The sequence below is a fragment of the Felis catus genome, chromosome E1 (assembly GCF_018350175.1).
Source record: "Felis catus isolate Fca126 chromosome E1, F.catus_Fca126_mat1.0, whole genome shotgun sequence".
Taxonomy (NCBI): domain Eukaryota; kingdom Metazoa; phylum Chordata; class Mammalia; order Carnivora; family Felidae; genus Felis; species Felis catus.
The window spans coordinates 42532761-42555580 of NC_058381.1; the positions used below are offsets into that span (position 1 = coordinate 42532761).

General features: G+C 37.3%; 1 protein-coding gene across 9 annotated transcripts in view; it reads right to left on the minus strand.

The window, feature by feature from the left end:
• Positions 1-22820, minus strand: part of GPATCH8 (G-patch domain containing 8) — a 103168-nt gene that overhangs the window by 31728 nt on the left and 48620 nt on the right. For 6 of the 9 annotated variants that reach the window (XM_003996988.6, XM_045044730.1, XM_045044732.1 and 3 more), the window contains 2 exons: positions 13242-13309; positions 10685-10771 (listed from right to left, as the gene is read on the minus strand). In XM_003996988.6, coding sequence (XP_003997037.2) covers positions 10685-10771; positions 13242-13309 — 155 coding nt within the window. Of the gene's footprint in view, positions 1-10684; positions 10772-13241; positions 13310-15432; positions 15478-22820 lie in introns of all 9 variants that reach the window. The other 3 variants (XM_045044735.1, XM_045044734.1, XM_045044736.1) reach the window with 1 other exon arrangement.

Sequence of the window (22820 nt, forward strand, 5' to 3'; positions counted from 1 at the left end):
GTTTTGGCTCACAGCTGTGGGACTGACCCAAAAAGGTGGTCCAATTTGCCTCAGCAGTTCCATTTAAAAGCTAGACATCAAAAGACATCTCAAAACAAGCTGAGTACAGTTGATCTTTGAATGAATTTGAACTGCATGGGTCCATGTACATGAGGATTTTTTCCAATAAACATATTGGAAAGTTTTTGGAGATCTGCAACAATTTGAAAATATTTGCAGATAAACCACATAGTCTAAAAAATACCAAAAAGAAAAAAAAAAAGAAAAAAGAAAAAAACAGTGTGTCATTAATGCATAAAACACTTGTAGATACTAGTTTATCGTTTATTACCATAAAACACATGCAAACCTATCACAAAAAGTTAAAATTTATCAAAACTTATGTACACACTTACAGACCTTAAATGGTACCACTGGCAGAGAGAAATGTGAACAAATGTAAAGATGATGTATTAAATCATAACTGCATAAAGAACTGTAGTACATGCTGTACTACTGTAATAATTTCACAGCTATCTCCTGTTGCTGCTGGGGTGAGCTCAAGTGTTGAGAATATCCACTTAAAACGCTGTGTGATGTTAATCATCTCTGCATGAGCAGTTCATCTCTCTAGCAAATTGGGTACTGCAGTAAAAAGTGATTTCTCCTAGTTCTTGTGTATTTTTCATCATGTTTAGTGCAATACTGTAAACCTTGAATAATACCACAGGACCCACACAAAGTGCCACTAGTGATGCTGTAAATGCTCACAAGCAGAAAAAAGTTATGACATTACAAGAAAAAGGTGAACTGCTAGATAAATACCATAGATTTACATCAGCAACAGTGGTTGCCTGACTTTTGAAGATAAATGAATCCAATGTAAGGACCATTTAAAAGGAAGGAAGGAAGGAAGGAAGGAAGGAAGGAAGGAAGGAAGGAAGGAAGGAAGGAAGGAAGGAAGGAAGGAAATGAAAGAAAAGAAAGAAAAGAAAGAAAAGAAAGAAAAGAAAGAAAAGAAAAGAAAGAAAAGAAAGAAAAGAAAGAAAGAGGAAACCTGTGAAGCTGCCACTGCAGCTGAATTAGCCGGTGCAAAAACCTTGCACTTTTTGTGCAAAACCTTTCAATCTCGTATTGAAAAGGAAGCTTTTGTGTGTTTAGGATTGCTGTAAGAAAGGAATACATATGGACTCTGATACGGTTAAAAAACAGTGAAGTGATTATATGACAACTTAAAGCAAAAGGTGAAGGATCCAAAGCTAGAGAATTTAATGCAGGCAAAAGATGGTTGGATAATTTTATAAAGAGGTCTGGCCAAAACCTATCAAGATAACAGGAAAAGCGGCTTCTTCCAACTAGGATGCAGCAAGTTCCCAGATGCCATTAAGAAAATCCCTGAGGAAAAAGGTTATCTGTCTGAACAAGTTTTTAATGCAGATAAAAGTGTCCTACTCTGGGGATGGGATGCCACACATGACATTTATTAGCAAGAAAGAGAAGCAAACACCAGGATTTAAGGCAGGAAAGGAGAGGCTAACACTACTGTTTTATGCAAATACAGTTGGGTTTATGATCAGGGCTGCCCTTACCTATAAAGCTAACTTCCACCTGCACCCCTACCCCAACCCCTAGCCTTAAAGTGAAAAAATAAACACCAGCTATCAGTCTTTTGGTTGTACAAGAAGGCTTGGACAAGAAGAATGCTTTTTCTGGATTGCTTCCATCAGTGCTTTGTCCCTGAAGTCAGGAAGTACCTTGCCAGTACAGACTGCCTTTTAAAGTTCTTCTGATACTGGACAATCCCTCAGCCACCCAGAACCTGGTGAATTCAGCAAAGGCACTGAAGTAGTCTTTCTGCCCCCAAACATAAGGTCTTTAATTCAGCCTCTAGATCACGGGGTTATTATACACAGTACACTACAGAAAGGATTGTGAACACTATGAAAGAGAACCCCAAAAGAGAGAATATGAAAGTCTGGGAGGATTACACCACTGAAGATGCCATTGTTGTTACAGAAAAAGCCGTGAAAGCCATAACATTTCCAAACAATAAATTCCTGCCGGAGAAAACTGTGTCCAGATGTTGTGCATGATTTCACAGAATTTATAATAGAGCCAATCACAGAAATCACAGAAGAAATAGTAAATGGGGGGGGGGGGGGGGAGGGGAAGTGATGGTGGTGAGGAAGGGTGCAGTATATGGATCTTGAAGAAATTCAAGAGCTAACAGAGGGATTAACAGAAGACAACTCGATGGAGACAACTGCTTCCACACCAGAGCCAGACAATAAGGAAGAAAATGTAGAAGCAGCAGTGCCAGAGAACAAGTTGGCAGTAATCCATCTGGAAGAAGGGTTCTGATTATTCAAGACTGCTTTTGACTTCTTTTACCACATGGACCCATCTAGGACACAGGCACTGAAATTAAAGCAAATGGCGGAAGACAATGAATAGAAACATTTTTTGAAAATAAAAAAGCAAAATAAATAAATAAATGAATGAATGAATGAATGAATAAATAAGAAATAATGACGTATTTCCATAAAGTTATACTAAGTGTGCCAGCTTCTCCTACCTCCCCTTCTACCTCCTTCTACCCTTGATACAAGACCAACCCCTCTTCTTCCTCCTCAGCCTTCTCAATGTGAAGATGAAGAAAACCTTTATCATAATCCACTTCCACTTAATGAACAGTAATATAATCATCATGCCATATAGTTAATAAACTTATCTGCTGTGTATGTGTGATACTGTCTTTGTGTGAAAATCTAGTAACTATATGACAAGAATTCTGAGAGACATTTTTATGTCATCATCATTTCCCAAGTACTCATAATGTAGGACATCCTGTGCAAGACTGTATGGAAGTGGATAGCCTATCCTTACTTAGGAATAAGGTAAGTAACACTTGATGGAAAGTAATAATGTGTTGGTTTTCTTAACTATTTCATAACTTTGCTTTCAAAGAATTATATTATGTACTGTATGGCTCTCTTATAACTGGAGAAGCTGAGTATCAACCTATCAACTCAGGGAAATATATATATATATATATATATATATACACACACACATATATATATATATTTTTTTTAATGTAACAATGTTTCAGTAATGTATTATGAACATGTGGTATACCATAAAAATTTTATAAGCATTCATTAGTGTATAGTCTAGGCTACTGTGAAGTAACTGCACTGATTAGGCCACCATAAAGCAATCATACTACTGCTTCTTCATTATCAATACATGAATCCTTATAATTTCTTTTTCATGTTAGCTTTTCATTTTTTAAATGTTTGCTTATTTTTGAGAGACAGCAAGAGTGTGAGCAGAGCAGGGCAGAGACAGAGGAAGAGGAGAGAGAGAATCTAAAGCAGGCTCCGTGCTGTCAACACAGAGCCCAATGTGGGGCTTGAACTAATGAACCATGAGATCATAACCTGAGCGAAAATCAAGAGTCAGATGCTTAACCAACTGAGCCACCGAGGCTCCTCTACCTTTTTTATTTTTGATTACAGTATTAATAATAAGTACAACAGCTACAACATTGTGTGTCATATAAGACAATATTGAGGTAGGTACTGACAGATTATTCATCTTGTAAACAGATAACATCAACTCATAGTACCGATACAGTACAGTACAGTAAATGTATCTTCTCTTTCTTAAAAAAAAATTTTTTTTAATGTTTATTTATTTTTGAGAGAGAGAGAGACACACACACACAGAGTGAGCAGGGGAGGGACAGAGAGAGAGGGAGACACAGAATCCGAAGCAGGCTCCAAGTTCTGAGCTGTCAGCACAGAGCCCGACATGGGGCTCAAACTCACAAGCCATGAGATCATGACCTGAGCCCAAGTTGGACACTTAACTGGCTGAGCCACCTGTGTTCTCTTTCTTATGATTTTAATATTTTCTTTTCTCTAGCTTACTTTAAGAATATATAATAGATAAGGAATGATAAATAACTACTGGTGCATCTGGGGGGCTCACTCAGTTGAGCATCTGATTCTATTTCATCTCAGGTCATAATCCCACGGTCATGGGATTGAACGCTCTATCAGGCTCCGCACTGAAAGTGGAGCCTGGTTGGGATACTGTCTCTCCCTCTGCCCCTCTCTCCCGCTCACTCTCTCTTTAAAATAAATAAAATTAAAAAAAAGACAAATGATTACTTGTTAGCCTTTTACAGCAAGGGTAGATATATTAGTCTCACAATTAGTAGCTCCTCTAGTTAACAGATCTAAAGATAAGTCTCATTTCAAAGCCTTCTGACATTGGCCTTCTATTCAGTTTCGTATCTTCTGGATACATTTTTAAGGCAGTTCTATCATCTACCATTTCTCACATAAGCTACTTAATCAGTAAACAAGAAAAGGTTGCTGTATTCTGTGGAATGTCAGTATTGAACTAGTTTGGATAAATTTATTCAAACTACAAAGTGAACATATAGCACACTGTAATTTTTGCCACATTCAATCATTCAGTATCATTTCTGCTAAGCAGCCTGGGTAGTTTCATGCTGTCTGGCTGTTAAGCAACTTGGGGATAGCCTTCTTTATCAGTGCTGGTTTTCCCAAGATAGAAATCAGAAAACTCACTTTCTCAACCTCCCTTAAAACCAGGGTTCAGGGGCACCTGGGTGGCTCAGTTGGTTAAGCATCTGACTTTGGCTCAGGTCATGATCTCAGGGTTTGTAAATTCGAGCCCCATGTCCCCATGTCAGGCTCTGCACTCACAGTGAGGAGCCTGCTTCAGATTCTCTTCCTCTCTCTCTGCCCGTTCCCCGTGTGCACGAACACACGCTCTCCCTCTCTCAAAATAAATAAACTTAAAAAAAAAAAAAAAACCAAAAGACAAAATCCCACGGTTCAGACATATGATCTTCCCATCAGATACATCTGCCTAAGACTTCTACTTGAAAACAATACATAAAATGTAGTCTTTAGAATATTTCTTCTTTTTAAGTTTCTTTATTTTGAGACAGACAGTACAAGTTGGGGCGGGGCAGAAAGAGAGGGAGAAAGGAGAATCCCAAGGAGGCTCTGTGCTGCCAGCACAGCCTGATGTGGGGCTTGAACTCATGAAACTGTGAGATCATGACCTGAGCCAAAACCAAGAGTCAGACACTTAATGTACTGACCACCCAGGCACCCCTAGAATATTTCTATTTTGGACAGTATACCAAATAAATCTGGCTTTTCCCCTTATTTCAAAGAAATTATTTATTCAACTCATATTTACTGACTACTTATGTGTCAGGCATTATGTTGAATACAGTATATAAACGGGCAAATAGACACAGTCTCTCTCCTCAAGGCCCCTTCTGCCCAATACTGTAGACAGACTGTAAGAAAGTGAACAAAATTTTATAATTATAAATGATAAAAGAGAGTGTTACAAGAGAATGAGGTAGAGTGGAGGATTTATTTAAATTGGGTGATGAGGGAAGATTTCTAAGCTAACACCTAAGGATAAAAAAGAACCTAAAGGATGAAAAAAGAACCAAATGAAAGATAATGAAACATAATGTCATAACCATTCAGTGCCTAAGGACAGTGTTAGAAAGAAAAAAGAGTGCCCAGGTCTGAATATGAAGAACTCTAACATCTAAAGTTCAGGCAGAAAAGAAGGGACCAAAAAGGAATCTATATAGAAGCAGTAAGGGAGATAGGAAGGAGGAATCTAGGAAAGTATAAAATCTTCAAAAACAAGAGAAAAGAAAAGGCTTTGAAGAGGAAAAAATGGTCAATTGTATTGAATGCTGCCAAGAAACAAAATGGAATACAAGTTTGGGGGCATCTGGGTGGCTCAGTTGGTTAAGTGTCCGACTTTGGTTCAGGTCATGATCTCATGGTTCATGGGTTTGAGCCCTGCGTCAGGCTCTGTGCTGACAGCTTGGAGCCTGGAGGCTGTTTCAGATTCTCTGTCTCCCTCTCTCTCTGCTCCTCCCCTGCTCCCACTCTGCACCCCTCTCTCTTAAAAATAAATATTAAAATTTTTTTTAAAAAATATGTAATACAAGTTTGAAAAAGTCTACTGGACTTAGCAAAAACAGGTGTTTTGTGGCCTTGAATAAAGTGGTTCAATGAAAAGTGCTAAAGCCAGTCCAAAAGGGTTGACTAGTGCATAAAGAAAAGGGTAGGGATAAGAGACTACGAAAGGAAAAAAGGAAGGGAATGAAGATGATTTCACCATGTTATAATTCTGGATAAAACAAAACATTAAAAAATTATTCATTCATTCATTCATTCATTTTAAGTAGGCTTTAAAAAAATTTTTTTTAACGTTTATTTATTTTTGAGACAGAGAAAGACAGAGAATGAATGGGGGAGGGCCAGAGAGAGAGGGAGACACAGAATCCAAAACAGGCTCCAGGCTCCGAGCGGTCAGCACAGAGCCCGACGCGGGGCTCAAACTCACGGACCGCGAGATCATGACCTGAGCTGAAGTCGGACGCTTAACCGACTGAGCCACCCAGGCGCCCCCGTTGTAAGTAGGCTTTATGCCCAGTTTGGAGTCCAATGCGTGGCATGAACTTCTGACCCTGAGATCAAGAACTGAGTCAAGATCCAAAAGTAGGACGCTTAACCGACTGAGCCAGCCAGACACCCCAAAACACAAAAAATTTAACATAGAGCTGAGCTCAACAAGACAGAGAAATCCCTAGATGCTTGAAGATTAGGCCTCAGGACCTTGATGGTAAGAGGCTAATTAAGCTCTCCCTGCGAAAAGTTCAGAAATAGGAAGAGTTCTCTGCATGGGGCACCTGGCTGGCTCAGCTGATAGAACATGCAATTTTTTTTTTTATTCCATGTATGTTGATTCTTTTTATCTATTTATTTTTAGTTTTTAATTATAAGATGCTTCAAACATATAGAAAAGCAGAGAACATATTAGTAATAGCACCAGTGTATGCACTGTCCCATGAACCCAACATAGAGCATGCAACTCTTGATCTTGGGGTTGGGAGTTCAAGCCCCGTGTTGAATGTAAAGATTACTTAAAAAAATAAATAAATATGGGCGCCTGGGTGGCTTAGTTGGTTAAGTGTCCGACTTCGGCTCAGGTCATGATCTCATGTTTCATGAGTTCAAGTCCTGCATCGGGCTCTGTGCTGACAGCTCAGAGCCTAGAGCCTCTTCAGATGCTGTGTCTCCCCTCTCTCTGTGCCCCTCCCTCGTGTGAACTCTCCTTCAAAAAATAAACATTAAGAAAAAAAATAGTAATAAGTAAGAATTTAAAAAAAAAGAAAGCTGTCTTCATCCTTGAAACAGGAACTAAAAAAATTTCACTATTATCATTACCTGCTGTCTCTTAAACGCATCAAGAAACTCGCCATCTATCAGGATATAAACAAATAAGAGATTGGAATTTCAGACCAGTTCACTGGTGGACCTAAAGGATTTACACTTTCTATTCACAGCACGAACACCTAGGTCAGGTATTAATATTTTGAGACCAATTAAAGACTGTATGATGTTTCCTATATGGTTTTTGTAAGCATTCTATCTGGTTAAGGAAGGTTCTTTCTTATCAATTTGGACAAGACTTTTCATCATGCATGAATGAAAAATGTTATATACTGGTTTTTTTTTGTTTTTTTTTTTTTACATTTATTGAGATGATCATATAGTTTTTTTCCTTTTATCTCTTAATGTGGTTGACTGTATTTCTAACATTAAATCAATTTTGCATTCCTGGCGTAACTGATACATCCTAAATTGGTTCGGTAATTGCTCGTGTTTTAAGATTTGCATCTGTATTATAAATCAGAATATCATGTAAGTATCCTTGTCAGGATTTAGCATCAAGGTGGTACTAGACTCTTACTAAATGAGCGGGGAGTTTTTTCTTCATTTTCAATTCTCTGGAAGATTAGAAATTATTGGGTAAGACTGAAGTGACTTCCTATATGAATTTTGACAGAATTCACTAAGTGAAGTTAATTGGGCTTTCTGGAAAGACTTTTTTACTACAGATTCAATTTATATAATAGGTACAGAACTACTGAAGTTTTCTTTCTTTTCTTTTTTTTTAGTATACTTTGGCAAGTTCTATTTCTTAGGAATTTGTCCATTTAAATCTTATTTTTGCATTCAATGGAATAAAGTTATTCATAATATTTTCATCTTTTAGTGCTGCCTACTACATCTGCAATAATGTCTTTTTTCATTATGGATACTGGTTTTCTAAGCTCTTTTCTTTCTTAATATTACAAGTACATCACACAGCTAACTTTTGGCTTTGTTTTATGCTTCATTTTTGTTTTCTTAATCGTTTATTATTTCTTTGTGTTTACTTTGCTATTCTTTCTCTAACTTCCTGAGAGAAACATTTACTTCATTTCTTGCTTTCTCTAACACAGCATTTAAGGATATATATTTGCTATCAAATATATTACTTGAGAGGCGCCTGGGTGGCTCAGTCGGTTGAGCATCCGACTTCAGCTCAGGTCACGATCTCGCAGTCTGTGAGTTCGAGCCCCGCGTCAGGCTCTGGGCTGATGGCTCAGAGCCTGGAGCCTGTTTCGGATTCTGTGTCTCCCTCTCTCTCTCTGCCCCCCTCCCCCGTTCATGCTCTCTCTCTGTCTCAAAAATAAATGTCAAAAAAAATTAAAAAAAAAAAATATTACTTGAGGGGGGCACCTGGGTGGCTCAGTTGATTAAGTGACCGACTTTCAGCTCAGGTCATGATCTCATGGTTCATGAGTTCAAGCCCCGCATCGGGCTCTGTGCTGCAGCTCAGAGCCTGGAATCTGCTTCAGATTCTGTGTGTCTCCCTCTCTCTCTGCCCCTCCCTCTCTCTCAAAATACATACTCCCTCTCTCTCAAAAATAAATAACATTAAAAAAAAATTAAATAGGAATGTAAGCTGTTGCAGCCACTCTGGAAAACAGTATGGAGGTTCCTCAAAAAACTAAAAAGAGAACTACCCTATGACCTACCAATTGCACTACTAGGTATTTATCCAAGGGATACAGGTGTGCTGTTTCGAAGGGACACATGCACCCCAATGTTTATAAGCAGCACTATCAACAACAGCCAAAGTATGGAAAGAGCCCAAATGTCCATCGATGGATGAATGGATAAAGAAGATATGGTATGTGGATAAAGAAGATACATACACACACACACACACACACACACACACACACACACACAATGGAGTATTACTCGGCAATCAAAAAGAATGAAATCTTGCCATTTGCAACTACGTGGATGCAACTGGAGGGTATTATGCTAAGTGAAATTAGTCTCAAATAGACAAATATATGACTTCACTCATATGAGGACTTTAAAGAGACAAAACAGATGAACATAAGGGATGGGAAGCAAAAATAATATAAAAACAGGGAGGGGGACAAAACATAAGAGACTCATAAATATGGAGAACAGAGGGTTACTGGAAGGGGTACAGGAGGGGGGATGGGCTAAATGGGTAAGGGGCACTAAGGAATCTACTCCTGAAATCATTGTTGCACTATATGCTAACTAATTTGGATATAAACTAAAAAAATACAATTAAAAAAGTGTGTGTAAATTAGTGAATGAAGCACATATTTATAACAATATGTAAATAAATGCATCAAAAATTAAAAAAAATTAAAATATGTTACTTAAGGCTACTTCTATAAATTGTGAAATACAGTATTTGTATCTTTCAGTTCAAAATATTTTCCAGTTACCACTGTGAATTTTTCTTCCACTGACTGGAAACTAATAATTTTCTCAAAATATAACAGGGTTTGGTTTTGTTTTTTTTAAATCATACCTTTTATTTTAAAACTTGGTTGCTTTGTGGCTTGCTTGATTTCAATTCTTCAAAATTGTTGATACTTTATTTATGACACAGATTATGGTAGAAAATTTTGATTAAATAAATGTTCCATATATGTTCAAAATTTTTGATTTTCAGTGATTGTGGATTCATAGTTCTACACCAACCATTAGGTGAAATTTGTTAATGTACTATTCAAATCTTTCAAATGTCTTTTGTTGATTTTTTTTCCTCCTACTTTTTAAATCAGTTACTGAAGGAGATACATTAAAATCTCCCACTATTATGGTAAATATAAAATTTCTCCTTACAGTTGTCAGTTTTTGTGTTGTATGTATTTGTATGGTAGAACAGATTTTTAAAAATAAATCCTTTTTCCCTCTTCCCACTTTAAGGATCATGACCAATAATCTTAACTTGTTTCTTATCTTCAAATTTACCTATTTTTTTGGTAGAGATTGGGCATAGTACATCTTGAAAGGCATGTTCCCTGGCCAGTCTATTTGAAAGCTAACTTACAATATGGTTTAAACTGCAGTTTTCTATAACTAATCCTTTAAAAAGGAAAATACTAAAGTTCTCAATTTATTATTCTTAAAATACCTAATCCGCTGAAAAATAAAAGGCTTAGCAATACTTTCAAGTTCCCAAAGGAATCTTAAATAACAATTTTTACTGCTACTACCACCTCCTGTGTACCAGGCACTGTGTTTTCAAACACAAATGCAATCATCCCAACAGAGTATTAGCTCTATAGTTTTTACAAAGGCAACAAATAGGCAAGTAACAGAAACCTGAGGCCTACTACTAATCATCACCAAATGTCAAATAAATGCTGTAATCAAAAGAGATCCTCTTCACCAAAACAAGTACCTCTTTCAGTGTGAGCACCCAACATGCAAGACTGGCTTCATTTAAGTACCTTATACTTCTGTCTCAATTCTTCTGTGTCTTCTTTTTCTACTTCTAGGACACGGCGCCGTTCGGTAGCATCTTCAGCATAATCAAGCTTCACAAAAATAGATATAATTAGTCTTCATTCCTAAAGAAACCCCCAATTAACTATTAAAAAGTCATTTGTACAACTACGGTATTGCATGAAAATTAAAAACTTCATATTATACTCAGCCACCTCTTGCTTTATTGTCACCTCACAAGAAATATGTGTGCAAAATAGCTAATTAATCCTTTTGTGCTGGTGGTTCCCAACAGGCACGTTTTTGATAATAACAGACTTTACTTCAACGTTTAATGCCAAAGAATTAGGAATGAATGGAGAAAAGATTTTAGGCAATGAAAAGAAGTTATCACAGATGACAGCTGTACACATGGGCAAAGCTTCTACCACAACAAACATTTTTAGAGTTGAACAACAACGGCTAATGAAATGAGCACCAGGGTCTGGGTTTGAAGTCTGATCTTGCCTTGTGGTACAACCCTGGGCAAAACATTCAGCTTCGTGGAGCGCCCGGGTGGCTCAGTCAGTTAGGCATCCAATGCATGATTTCAGCTTGGGACATGAGATTGAGCCCTGTGTAGGGCTCAGTGCTGAGCATGGAGCTTGCTTGGGGTTCTCTCCCTCCCTCTCCCTCTGCCTCTCCCTTGCTTGCAAGCGCTTTCTTCTAAAAAAACAAAAAACAAAACAAAACAAAACCGCAACATCCAACTTCTTTATGCCTCTGTTAAAATAGGGGAATTATCTGTCATCTACCTGCCTCAAAAGCAGCAGTAGGTGAGAATGTAAAAAATATATGTATTTTGGGGGGCATCTGGGTGGTTCAGTCGGGTAAGCATCCGAATCTTGGTTTTAGCTCAGGTCACGACCTTGCAGTTTCATGGGTTCGAATCCCATGTCGGGCTCTGCACTGCCAGTCCAGAGCCTGCTTGGGGTTTCTCCTCTCTCTCTCTCTCTCTCTCTCTCTCTCTCTCTCTCTCTCTCTCTCTCTCTCTCTCTCTGTCCCTTCCCCACCTGCACTGTCTCTCTCTCAAAATAAATCAATTTAAAATTTTTTTTTTCAACGTTTATTTATTCTTGGGACAGAGAGAGACAGAGCATGAACAGGGGAGGGGCAGAGAGAGAGGGAAACACAGAATCGGAAACAGGCTCCAGGCTGAGCCATCAGCCCAGAGCCTGACGCGGGGCTCGAACTCACAGACCGCGAGATCGTGACCTGGCTGAAGTCGGACGCTTAACCGACTGCGCCACCCAGGCGCCCCTCAAAATAAATCAATTTAAAAAAAATTTTTTTAAATATATATTTTAACTTTTTATTTTAGAGAGAACACATGAGTGCGGGAGAGGGGCAGAGGGAGAGAGAATTTCTATTTATTTTTTAAAGGTTTATTTTTATGTTTGAGAGAAAGAGTGCAAGCGGGAGAGGGGCAGAGAGAGAGGGAGACAGAGGATCCAAAGCGGGCTCTGAATTGACAGCAGGGAGCCTGATGTAGGTTCAAACTCACAAACTGTGAGACCATGACCTGAGCTGAAGTCAGACGCTTAACCAACTGAGCCACCCAGGTACCACAAAAAATTTTAAGTTTATTTACTTAGAGAGAGAAAGCACACATGTGAGTGGGGAGGGGCAGAGAGAGAATCCCAAGCAGGCTCCACACCGTCAGCAAGGAGCCTGATGCAGGGCTTGAACTCAGTAACTGTGAGATCATGACCTGAGCTGAAATCAAGAGTCAGATGTTTAACAGACTGAACCACCCAGGTGCCTTGAGAATTTTAAGCAGGCTCCATGCTCAGGCTGAGTCCGTGACTCTGGGATCATGATCTGAGCTGAAATCAAGAGTCAGACATTCGACCAACTGAGCCACCCAGGCACCCCAGAATGTACAATATATTTTTAAATGACCAAAGAAAAATATTAAAACTACATTCTAATAAATGTATTCTTTTTTTTTAAATATATGAAATACATTGTCAAATTGGTTTCCATACAACACCTAGTACTCATCCCAACAGGTGCCCTCCTCAATACCCACCACCCACCCTCTTCTCCCTCCCACCCCCCATCAGCCCTCAGTTTGCTCTCAGTTTTTAAGAGTCTCTTATTGCTTTGGCTCTTTCCCACTCTAACCTCTTTTTTTTTTTTTTTTTTTCCCTTCCCTTCCCTCATGGGTTCCTGTTAAGTTTCTCAGGATCCACATAAGAGTGAACACATATGGTATCTGTCTTTCTCTGTATGGCTTATTTCACTTAGCATAACACTCTCCAGTTCCATCCACATTGCTACAAAGGGCCATATTTCATTCTTTCTCATTGCCACGTAGTATTCCTTGTGTATATAAACCACAATTTCTGTATCCATTCATCAGTTGATGGACATTTAGGCTCTTTCCATAATCTGGCTATTGTTGAGAGTGCTGCTATAAACATTGGGGTACTGTGATAAATGTATTCCTGCATTAGCATCTGAATTTGGAATATCAACAAATACAACATTAAAAAAAATAAACTAACGAGATCAATTTACCTCCATTTCCATGCGACCCATGCCCATGACATCATATTTGACGACAATCGGAATGGGATCTGTTCTCCCTGTAACAGGAACACATAATCAAGGTAAGAGGCAAAGCTAAGCCAACAGTTCACTTCATACATTGGGTTTGGGTGGTTAGAGATCTTGCCTTGGAGTGCAGAGACCAGAAAGCTACAGTGAACCAAACACAAGCCATTCTCACAGCTTACAACCAAACCTACCTCTCCCAGTTTAAGCCCAACTAACCACCTTGGTTGACGTTCCAGTTGGAAATAATTCCAGATTACTATGGCAAAATCAAATAAATAATGCAAAGCACTTCTAAGCAATGGCACCAGGAGATTTAAAATCAAAAACTTTAGAAATTGGTTTTTAAAAAGACCCCCAAATAACTTTCCATTAAGAATCATTTCACTCTTACTATCTACTGACATCCCCCCACATACACTTTTAAAACCAGTAATAAATGCTTCAAATTACATGCTTAAATAAAAGGGCACTGTTTCAAACATGATACAGGAAACCTGCAACTAGGTAACTGCAACTCAGCATGTTTAGTATTTTTTTGTTTTCAAAAGATGTTTTACAATTAACTGGGGCTGTGAAAAATTTTTAAACAAAAAGCAACAGTTAGTTGCCCTTAGGGACAAATTTTACTTTTAAACTGGTGCTCTGAGATCCCATTTTCCAGAGTGGATTTAACACTGGCTATAGCAATTGGTAAGCTGTGAAAAGGACTAGTTGCGAAGAAAATTGACTTTTAACTAATCAATCTATGCTGGAGATTTTTTTTAATGTATATTTAATCCACTCATAACCAGCCAAACAAAGCAAAATGGGGCAGACAAGCACTTTACTACCACAGCTGTTTTACATCACAACTTGCGCTTTTTATTGTGATGTAAGCCCACTGAAAAGAGGACTTACTTACCTTATCCGTTGCACACCTTTAGTGAAAAAACACAATGTTTACTTCCCTCATCATTTCACTCAGGCTGGTGTAAACAATTGTTTTTTTGTTTGTTTTTTGTGTTTTTGTTGTTGTTATACACACATATGTATTATACCTTTGGGCTAAAAGATGAGTTTTGTCAGGCTAAATCTGAGGTATTACCAAAACCAATTAAAAATAAATAAATAAATAAATAAATAAGTAAATAAATAAGTAAGTAAGTAAATAAATAAATAAGTAAATAAATAAATAAATGCTATATTCATGACTGGAGTCCTGGAGAAAAAAGAAGAAACTATTCTCTAAGTGACTGGCAACCACTCATATCCAGTTGCTCCATACTTGTGTGTAATTTTTGTCTTTAAAACATAATGAAAAACAAATTCAGAAGTTTACTTATCACCAATATCTCATTATTGTTTTCAAACAATAAATAAGGAGATAATCAGGAATAATTAACAGTGAAAGTTGAAGTTAATAAAGACCATTTCATGCCAGAAAAAAAAAGAGAAAAAAGTTCTAAAATACAGACTTCTTTTAGATACTGTTAAAGACTGCCAGTTAAACAAAATGAAAATGCATTACTACCTTATGCCCAATGGTATAATAAATAAGCAGTGACTGCAATCTTTAGCAAAAGGACCAAATTGAAGACAGGTTATAAAAATGACTTCCTAGGTGCAATATCACTTTCATAACGTCTCAATCAGGGATTTACTGGTAAAATACACAAATGGTCCAATGAAAGAATTGAAAAGAAATGTCAAAGAAATTTCCTTTTTTTTGTTTTGTTTTGGTTTTTTCAGTCTGTCAGAATTTGTTTTGCAAGAATCAAGAAAGTTTTGGTACAAATTCATTACCTCTGTAAACCCCTGTTTATAAACTCTGCATTAGTACTTTTGCCTCCTAAGGCAGTCAAAGTTTGTTTTAATTTATTTATAAATTGCAGTAGCAAGTGCTAGTGCCCATTACATTGTGGGGAAATCAAGTTTTTGACAGTATTAGAATTTAATGTTTTAACTGATTTTTTTGGCAGTTCTAACACAAACAGATACATCCCTTCTTAACATTACCCTTTAATGAACAAGGATCAGACAAGTTGCATAAGGAAAGGAAAGGAAAATGAAAAAGACCAAGCAGAAGGATGAAGGCTACAACAGAGAAAGTAAGCCTAACATATTGGTGCACTGATGACAAAAGGAGTAATTCAGTCTGAAAATAAAAAATTACCACTGCTAAGTTTACCATCACCACAACAAGTCCAGGATCATAATGCTGTAAAAAAGAAACACCATCTGTTAGGCAGAAACCATGAGGGCAGGAAACAGGCCTTCTAGCAGGCAGATAAGGAGGGGTAAAATAATTATTGGTTTGTCCCTCCCCCAATTTCAGCTGCAGACAGAGGAAGGACACTTCCAGCTCCAGCAGTTGTTTTCACATTGGTCTGACCAGGGTGTGAGATTTTTGCGCTGTTACTCGGGAATATGTCCAACCTCCTCTTTAATAATGCAGGGAGCGGTGGGGGGAGGGGGGCATGTTACAGCGAGAACTCGCTCTAGCTTCCAATCTCTCACTTAACTATTCATTCTGGTAAATCAGTATTCAGGGCCCAACTTCAGACTTCTTGAAGAAATAACATCAAAGACAGATCAACTGGAGAGTGATCAAGTCATTTCCTTCAGTAAAAGAACTCTAAGAGGATCTGTGGGTTGGGAGGGGAATCATCAAGACCTTGTTGAAAAAAATATAATAAATAAGAGGTCTGGAAAATAACCCTGTACACTAAGTGCTTAGAAAACTTATGTGCATTAGAGTTCTGATATAAATGAATAAAACTCTTCAAGTAAATTTCCTCAGAAATTTGCTTCCTTTTAATGAAGTGCTCCCAGGCTTGCCAACATCTTTTTGCATACAACAAAGCCCAGCTTTGAAGGAGACCAGGACTCCAGAAAGTGGCATCAAGATGGCTGTCACATTTACAATTAATCCCCTCAGAGGTAACTCATCACAGAAAACAAACAGTCTGGCTTCAAAAATAATCTGAAGGTATTGTTAGAACATTGTTTGGTGACAGCAGGGAACTACATTTAACTGCTGAATCATCCTGCACACCTGAAAGTCATATAACACTGTGTGTTCATTACACTTCAATTAAAAAAAATACAGGGGTGCCTGGCTGGTTCAGTCGGTGGAACATGCAACTTGATCTTGGGGTCATGAGTTCAAGCCCCACATTGGGTGTAGAGCTTACTTATAAAAAATATCTATACATATATGTGACAACAACAACAACACCCAAAACAAAAAACAGTCTGAAGATGACTTTATTGCCTGGGCCAAGCAGCAATTTCTTTCCATTATTAAAGAGGGTCCAAACCAAGGAAAAAATCCTCTCCATTCATTCGTGATTAATGACAAATCCCATCATAAAGACACTACTGTGGAACACCTGAATAACAACTTATAGTGATGACTTTTCAAAAGGTAGGTAGCAACCAAATGTTTGCTGATAGGATATTCTCTAGAAAACTCAACTTCTTTTTTAAAATAATTGAACTAGGGGTTCTACTGGCTGGTTGAGTCAGTACAGCATGTGACTCTTGATCTCAGGGTTTTAAGTCCCTGCCCCATGTTGGGTATAGAGGTTACTTAAAAATAAAATGTTTAAAAAATAAAAATAAAATTTAAAAAACTGAACTAAATCCAGGTTCCCTACTCTTTGTTTCTTTTAAAGGAGAAATCTCTCTTAAGATTCATTAAATTAACATTTTGTTACTTATTTCACTCCAAAGGAGGCAACTTCAATCAAAACACTAAATATTTTCTATAAAAGAAATTGTCCTCCTCAGCCAAAGATCAATAAATACTCTGTGATCCGGCCAAATGGAGAAGTGGGGCGGGGCGGGGGGGGGGGAGCCCTACCAGATCTAAAATATGCCAATACTAATGTATTCATATGATGGGGAAAAATTGATATTCATATTTTCTAAATCAAACTTTAAAATGTGCATATAAGCATCTCTTGCTAAAATGTGCACCTGGGTTAAGCATCGGACTCTTGATTTCGGCACAGATCATGATCTCAGGGTCCTGGGATCGAGCCCTGTGTCAGACTCTGTGCTGAGCATAAAGCTTGCTTCAGATTCTCTATCCCCCTTTCTCTCTCTGCCCCTCCCTTACTCATGCTCTAACAAATAAACATTTAAAAAACGTGAAGCTATTATGACTTATCATAACTAGAGAGAGAAAGAGAATAAGGCCAAATACAAAAATTCACTGATTAACTATAGCCACCTTGTTTCCGAGAATAATCCCTCATGAATCACTTTTGATTTTAATATAGTTAAAACTATACAAAAAATATATATTTTAATAACTTATAAGTTATATATAAAAAATTATAAATATAAAAAGTTATATATAAAAAATAACTATATTTTAACTAATATAGTTAAAACTATACAAAACTGGCCCAAAGAACTGGACTGAAGAGAAATACTTTTTTGAGAAACACTATTTTAAAGAGAAAAACTCAAGGAATAGAACAATTGAGAAGAAAATATTAAAGGACAAACAAATTAGAAATGAAGAAGCTTCCAAAGTGATTAAAACACTGTCTGGAAAGTCAACAGATACAAGAACACCTCAATTTCTCTCTGCTGTCTTTCCCCTTACTAAGATTCATTCAACAACAAATATTCATTACAAATATTTGTTGAATTGCTACTACACTGTTGGAAGGCACTGGGCAAATGGCAATGATCAACAGAGTCCTAAACCCCAGTAATTACCTATAATTAAACAAAATTATCTTACCAACTTAAACTTCTGGCATGAGGGCGGGGAACAGAACATTTATATATATATCTGAAAAAGTTTAAATGTATATATCTGAAAAAGCTTAAAAATATCTTAAGTTATCTTAAGATGTCTACAGTTGTTTTTAAAGACTGACCCTAATAAAGCAGAAATAAGTAAAAGCCATCAAAAGTCACAATATTCACTTCCAAAAGGCCATTAAACTGATTAAGACCAAGAACCTAACCTGACATCTTTCTTACTTTAAGCAACTCAAACACATGTATGAAATATTTTCTGATTTGCAAAACTATTCAAAATAGAGGACTCTAGGAGTGCCTGAGTGGCTCAGTCAGTTAAGTGTATGACTCTTGGTTTCAACCCAGGTCATGATCTCCTAGTTCTCAGGCTCTGCGCTGACAGCTGACACTGAGGAGCCTGCTTGGGATTCTCTCTTTCTGCCCCTCCCATGCTTTCTTTCTCTCTCTCTCTCTCTCTCTCAAAATAAATAAACTTAAAAAAAAAAAGGACTCTATATACTAAGCTATGTTAATGTATTTAAATATAATTTCATTATTAAAACAGTGATACATACAGCTTTCAGAAACAGAAAAAATGGTATATCTATTTCCAAGCCAAAGTTTCATTTTTGCAAATTTCTTCTGAAAAGAATAGTCTTTGGTATCATAAAAAGAATGATTACTTTCAGCATCATTTAAACTCTAATATGATATATGCCATCTCCCTGCAAACATTAACTGGAAACATCAAGCATATTATTCCTATAGACTTTAACGTTAAAAAAAAGAAAAGGAAAAAAGATTTCCTACTCAACAGAATTCAAATTCTCCAATACTACCAAACTAACTATATTCTTGCCATAGCCTGTTTAGTGATCTATACAACAACCAGATTATTTTGATTTTCAAATACAGATGTTTTCTAAGAGCACAGAAATTTAACTGTGACCTAAAAGAATTCCCATCCTTCCATCTTACCAAAGTATCAGGGCAAGCTTTACAAGATAAAGTAGTTAAATTTTAATCACATAGCCTGTGATTAATAATTTAGTATTAATAATTAAAATATATTATAAATATATATTAATATAAAAATTACTATTACTATTAAATGTTACTAAACAAGGACATAGGGCACCTGGGTGTCTCGGTTGAATGACCGACTTCAGCTCAGGTCATGATCTCGCAATTCATAAGTTCAAGCTCCGCACTGGGCTCTGTGCTGACAGCTCAGAGCCTGGAGCCTACTTTGGATTCTGTGTTTCCCTCTCCCTCTGCCCCTCCCCTGCTTGCTCTCTACCTCTCAAAAATAAATTGTAAAAAATTTATTTTTTAATAATTAAAAAAAATGTAAATGAGGACAAAGACAGGGCAAAAGGCTTTAGTGGGGTGCTTGGGTGGCTCAGTGGGTTAAGCATCCAACTTCAGCTCAGGTCATGATCTCACAATTTGTGAGTCTGAGCCCTGCATAGGGCTCTGTGCTGACAGCTCAGAGCCTAGAGCCTGGAGCCTGCTTCGGATTCTGTGTCTCCCTCTTTCTCTGCCCTTCCTCTGCTAGTGCTTGATCTCTCAAAAATAAATAAAAAACAATACAAAGAAATTAAAAAAAAAAGGGTTCAGTAAACATTTTATGGAATCAGAATGTTAAACCTGAAAAGGACATGTCATCCACAGATGACATGAGATACACAAGCCCTTAGAAAAGATTAATAAATGGAACTGTGAGATGCTTTCAATTAAAAAAAAAGTCACCTAAAGAAAATCAAACGTTTACTCCAGGTAAGATTGCTTTGGCTAATTTTTTTTTAAAGTTTACTTATTTTGAGTGAGTGAGTAAGTGAGTGAGAGAGAGAGAGAGAAAGAGAGAGAGAGAGAAAGAGAGAGAGAGAAAGAGAGAGAGAGAGAGGGAGATGGAGGGAGGGAGGGAGGGGGAGGGAGAGAGAGCATGTGGGGAAGGGGCAGAGAGAGGGTGGAGAAAAGAGAATCCCAAACAGGCTCTACACTGTCAGCACAGAGCTGGACTCAGGGCTCAAACTCACGAACTGTGAGATCATGCCCTGAGCCAAAGTCAAGAGTTGGACACTCAACAGACTGAGCCACCCAGGCACCCCTGTTTGGGCTAAAAATCTCTTGACTCACTGAAGGTTGTTTCATGCTAACCATTATGATCAATTCAAATTTTTTAAATGGGAAAATCAATTTAATAAATACAATTTCAGGTTAAAATAACCCAAAACATGGGGCTCAGGGGGAAGAGGGAGAAAGAATATTAGGTCCTTAGTTTAAAAAAAAAAAAAAAAAAAAAAAAGGTTAAGGGTGCCTGACTGGCTCAGTTGGTTGAGTGCCCAACTTCGGCTCAGGTCATGATCTCACAGCTTGTGAGTTTTTGAGCCCCGGGATAGGCTCTGTGCTGACAGCTCAGAGCCTGGAGCCTGTTTCAGATTCTGTGTCTCCCTCTCTCTCTCTGCTCCTCCCCTGCTCGCGCTCACTCTCTCTCATTCTCGCTCTCAAAAATAAACAAACATTAAAAAAAAAAAAATTAGGTAACACTTCTGTGCCCTGAGTTTTACTTCTGTTTGTATCCTGAATAACTGACACAGGATCTGGGATAGAGCAGTGTTCAATTAAAAAGCATTTGTTGACTCAAAAGAATGAACATGTTCATAGTGGGTCTAGGACTTGTTCAGGTCTATATATTTAGTCATCATGGTGCTTTCTGCTTAATGCACAAAATACTGATAATTTACTGTCTTGTAATCATGTAATTATTTTATCAAATAGAACACACGGCCATATTATACAGGTTTCCATATCTCAAAAGATATGTAAGCTAGTATAAAGAAATATTTGAATTTTGCATTACTGTTCATGAGAGGCTTGTTCAATTTGTTTTATCTACTGTCGCTCGTTAGCAGTCAGGGAGAAACAGGCATTACATGTTTAAGGAGTTAGACTTAATATTCTCTAAGGCTCACTTCAAGTTTATTTATTTAAGTACTTAATCTCTACACCCAATGTGGGGCTCAAACTCATGACCCCAAGATCAAGAGTCACATGCTCTTCTGATGGAGCCCACCAGGCACCACGGCTCACTTCAACTCTTAAGCTATAAGGAGTGGAAAATATCTGAGTAGAAAATACTTCGGAGAGTTATGTGGATAGTAGCGAGTCCTATGGCACTCTAATAATCCAACAATCCAACACCCTATTGGAGTTATATTCTCTTACTATTGGTTATTTTTCCATAACTACACTGAGAATTTTTTACTATTCCAGGATCACTCAATAACCCAAAAAAGACTTTCCACCTTCATTTAAACTTCTCCTCCTTTACTTTCCACATTACCTTCTCCCCAGTTCATCTTTAATTTTTTTCTTTCTATATTTTTCTAGGTAGTCCCAAAAAAAGCTGGGCTACAAAATCTCAGTTCTCCAATAAGAGATCATTTCTAAGCATTTGTGTCACCTTTGACAACCAGGGCCTGAGTCTCCACAGCCTCCCCTAAGGTCTCAGGATCGGTATGCAGATCAAGATATAACAAACAGAAGAAGCTTTGGAAACCATAAATCACCATGTAGGATGCTGTTGGACTCTAAACCATTTACCTCCTTAAGGCTTCAGAAAATTAAAATCATTTGTTTTCCTTTCACTTCCAAAATAAAATGAATGATGCTCTAAAATAGAAGCTGTGACAAAAATGTAATGTTTTACATACAAATTGGTGATAATGAAACAATCCTATTTACAGATGGGACAAAGTGATTATCCAGGACCAATAACCCAAGTATTACCCAAAAATCTTTCCCACATATAATTCTGTTAACAAAATGAGACTGAGTTTGAAAAGCAATGTTACACAAATATTAAATCCAAGCCAAAAGTATAAATTTAAAGAAGCATAATTTTAGCAAGAACTTCTCCAAATTAAACATATAGTTCAAGTCATCTAATAAATTATTCAGCTTATGAAAAATTGAATAAACACTGTCAAAATGTTTCACTATTTATTGGCATGTGGAGGAAGACAATAGTGGCTATGTATGTGTACTGAATAGCAAGATATTAATCCATGGTATGTCCCATTTATAATAGATGAACTCTGCATGGAATATAAGAATTCAGAATGTCAAGTAGATTGAAATTACTCAAAAATCTCCCTTATTTCCTTTGGACTCTCTGCTAAGAGTCCAGAGATGTTAGGGCATCCCTAGAAAAAAAAATTTTTTTTACAGTCCTAAACTCTATGAATCCATATAGCATTGAAAGCAATTTTGTTTCCTCTTAGTTCCTATCTATCAAATACTGGTTCACTAGTGAATGTTTATAATTTCAAGTATTTCTACCTGGTTGGACTAGTCTATTTACAAAAACAGCATCATCACTGTATGCTCTATATTGCTCATTTAAAAAGTTTCTTGGACACTCCACTTTCTTGCCTAAATAAGTAACCCAATTTCTACATAAACCAGTTTCATTTTAATCATTCAAATTAACCTAGTCAAAGAAGTTCATAAGTAATGCAGTAGGAAACAATATAAAATCAGGCTAAGAATAAGACTATAAAGAAAAAATAGGGGCACCTGGGTGGTTCAGTCAGTTGAGTGTCCAGCTTCTGCTCAGGTCAAGATCTCGCAGTTCAGGAGTTCAAGCCCCGCATCAGGCCCACTGCTGGCAGCGAGGAAACTGCTTTGGATCCTGTCTCCCCCTTTCTCTGCCCCTCCCCCACTCATGTGCACTCTCTCAAAAGAAAAAAAGACTACAAAGAAAAATAAACAGTATTATATGAATTCAGACCCCAA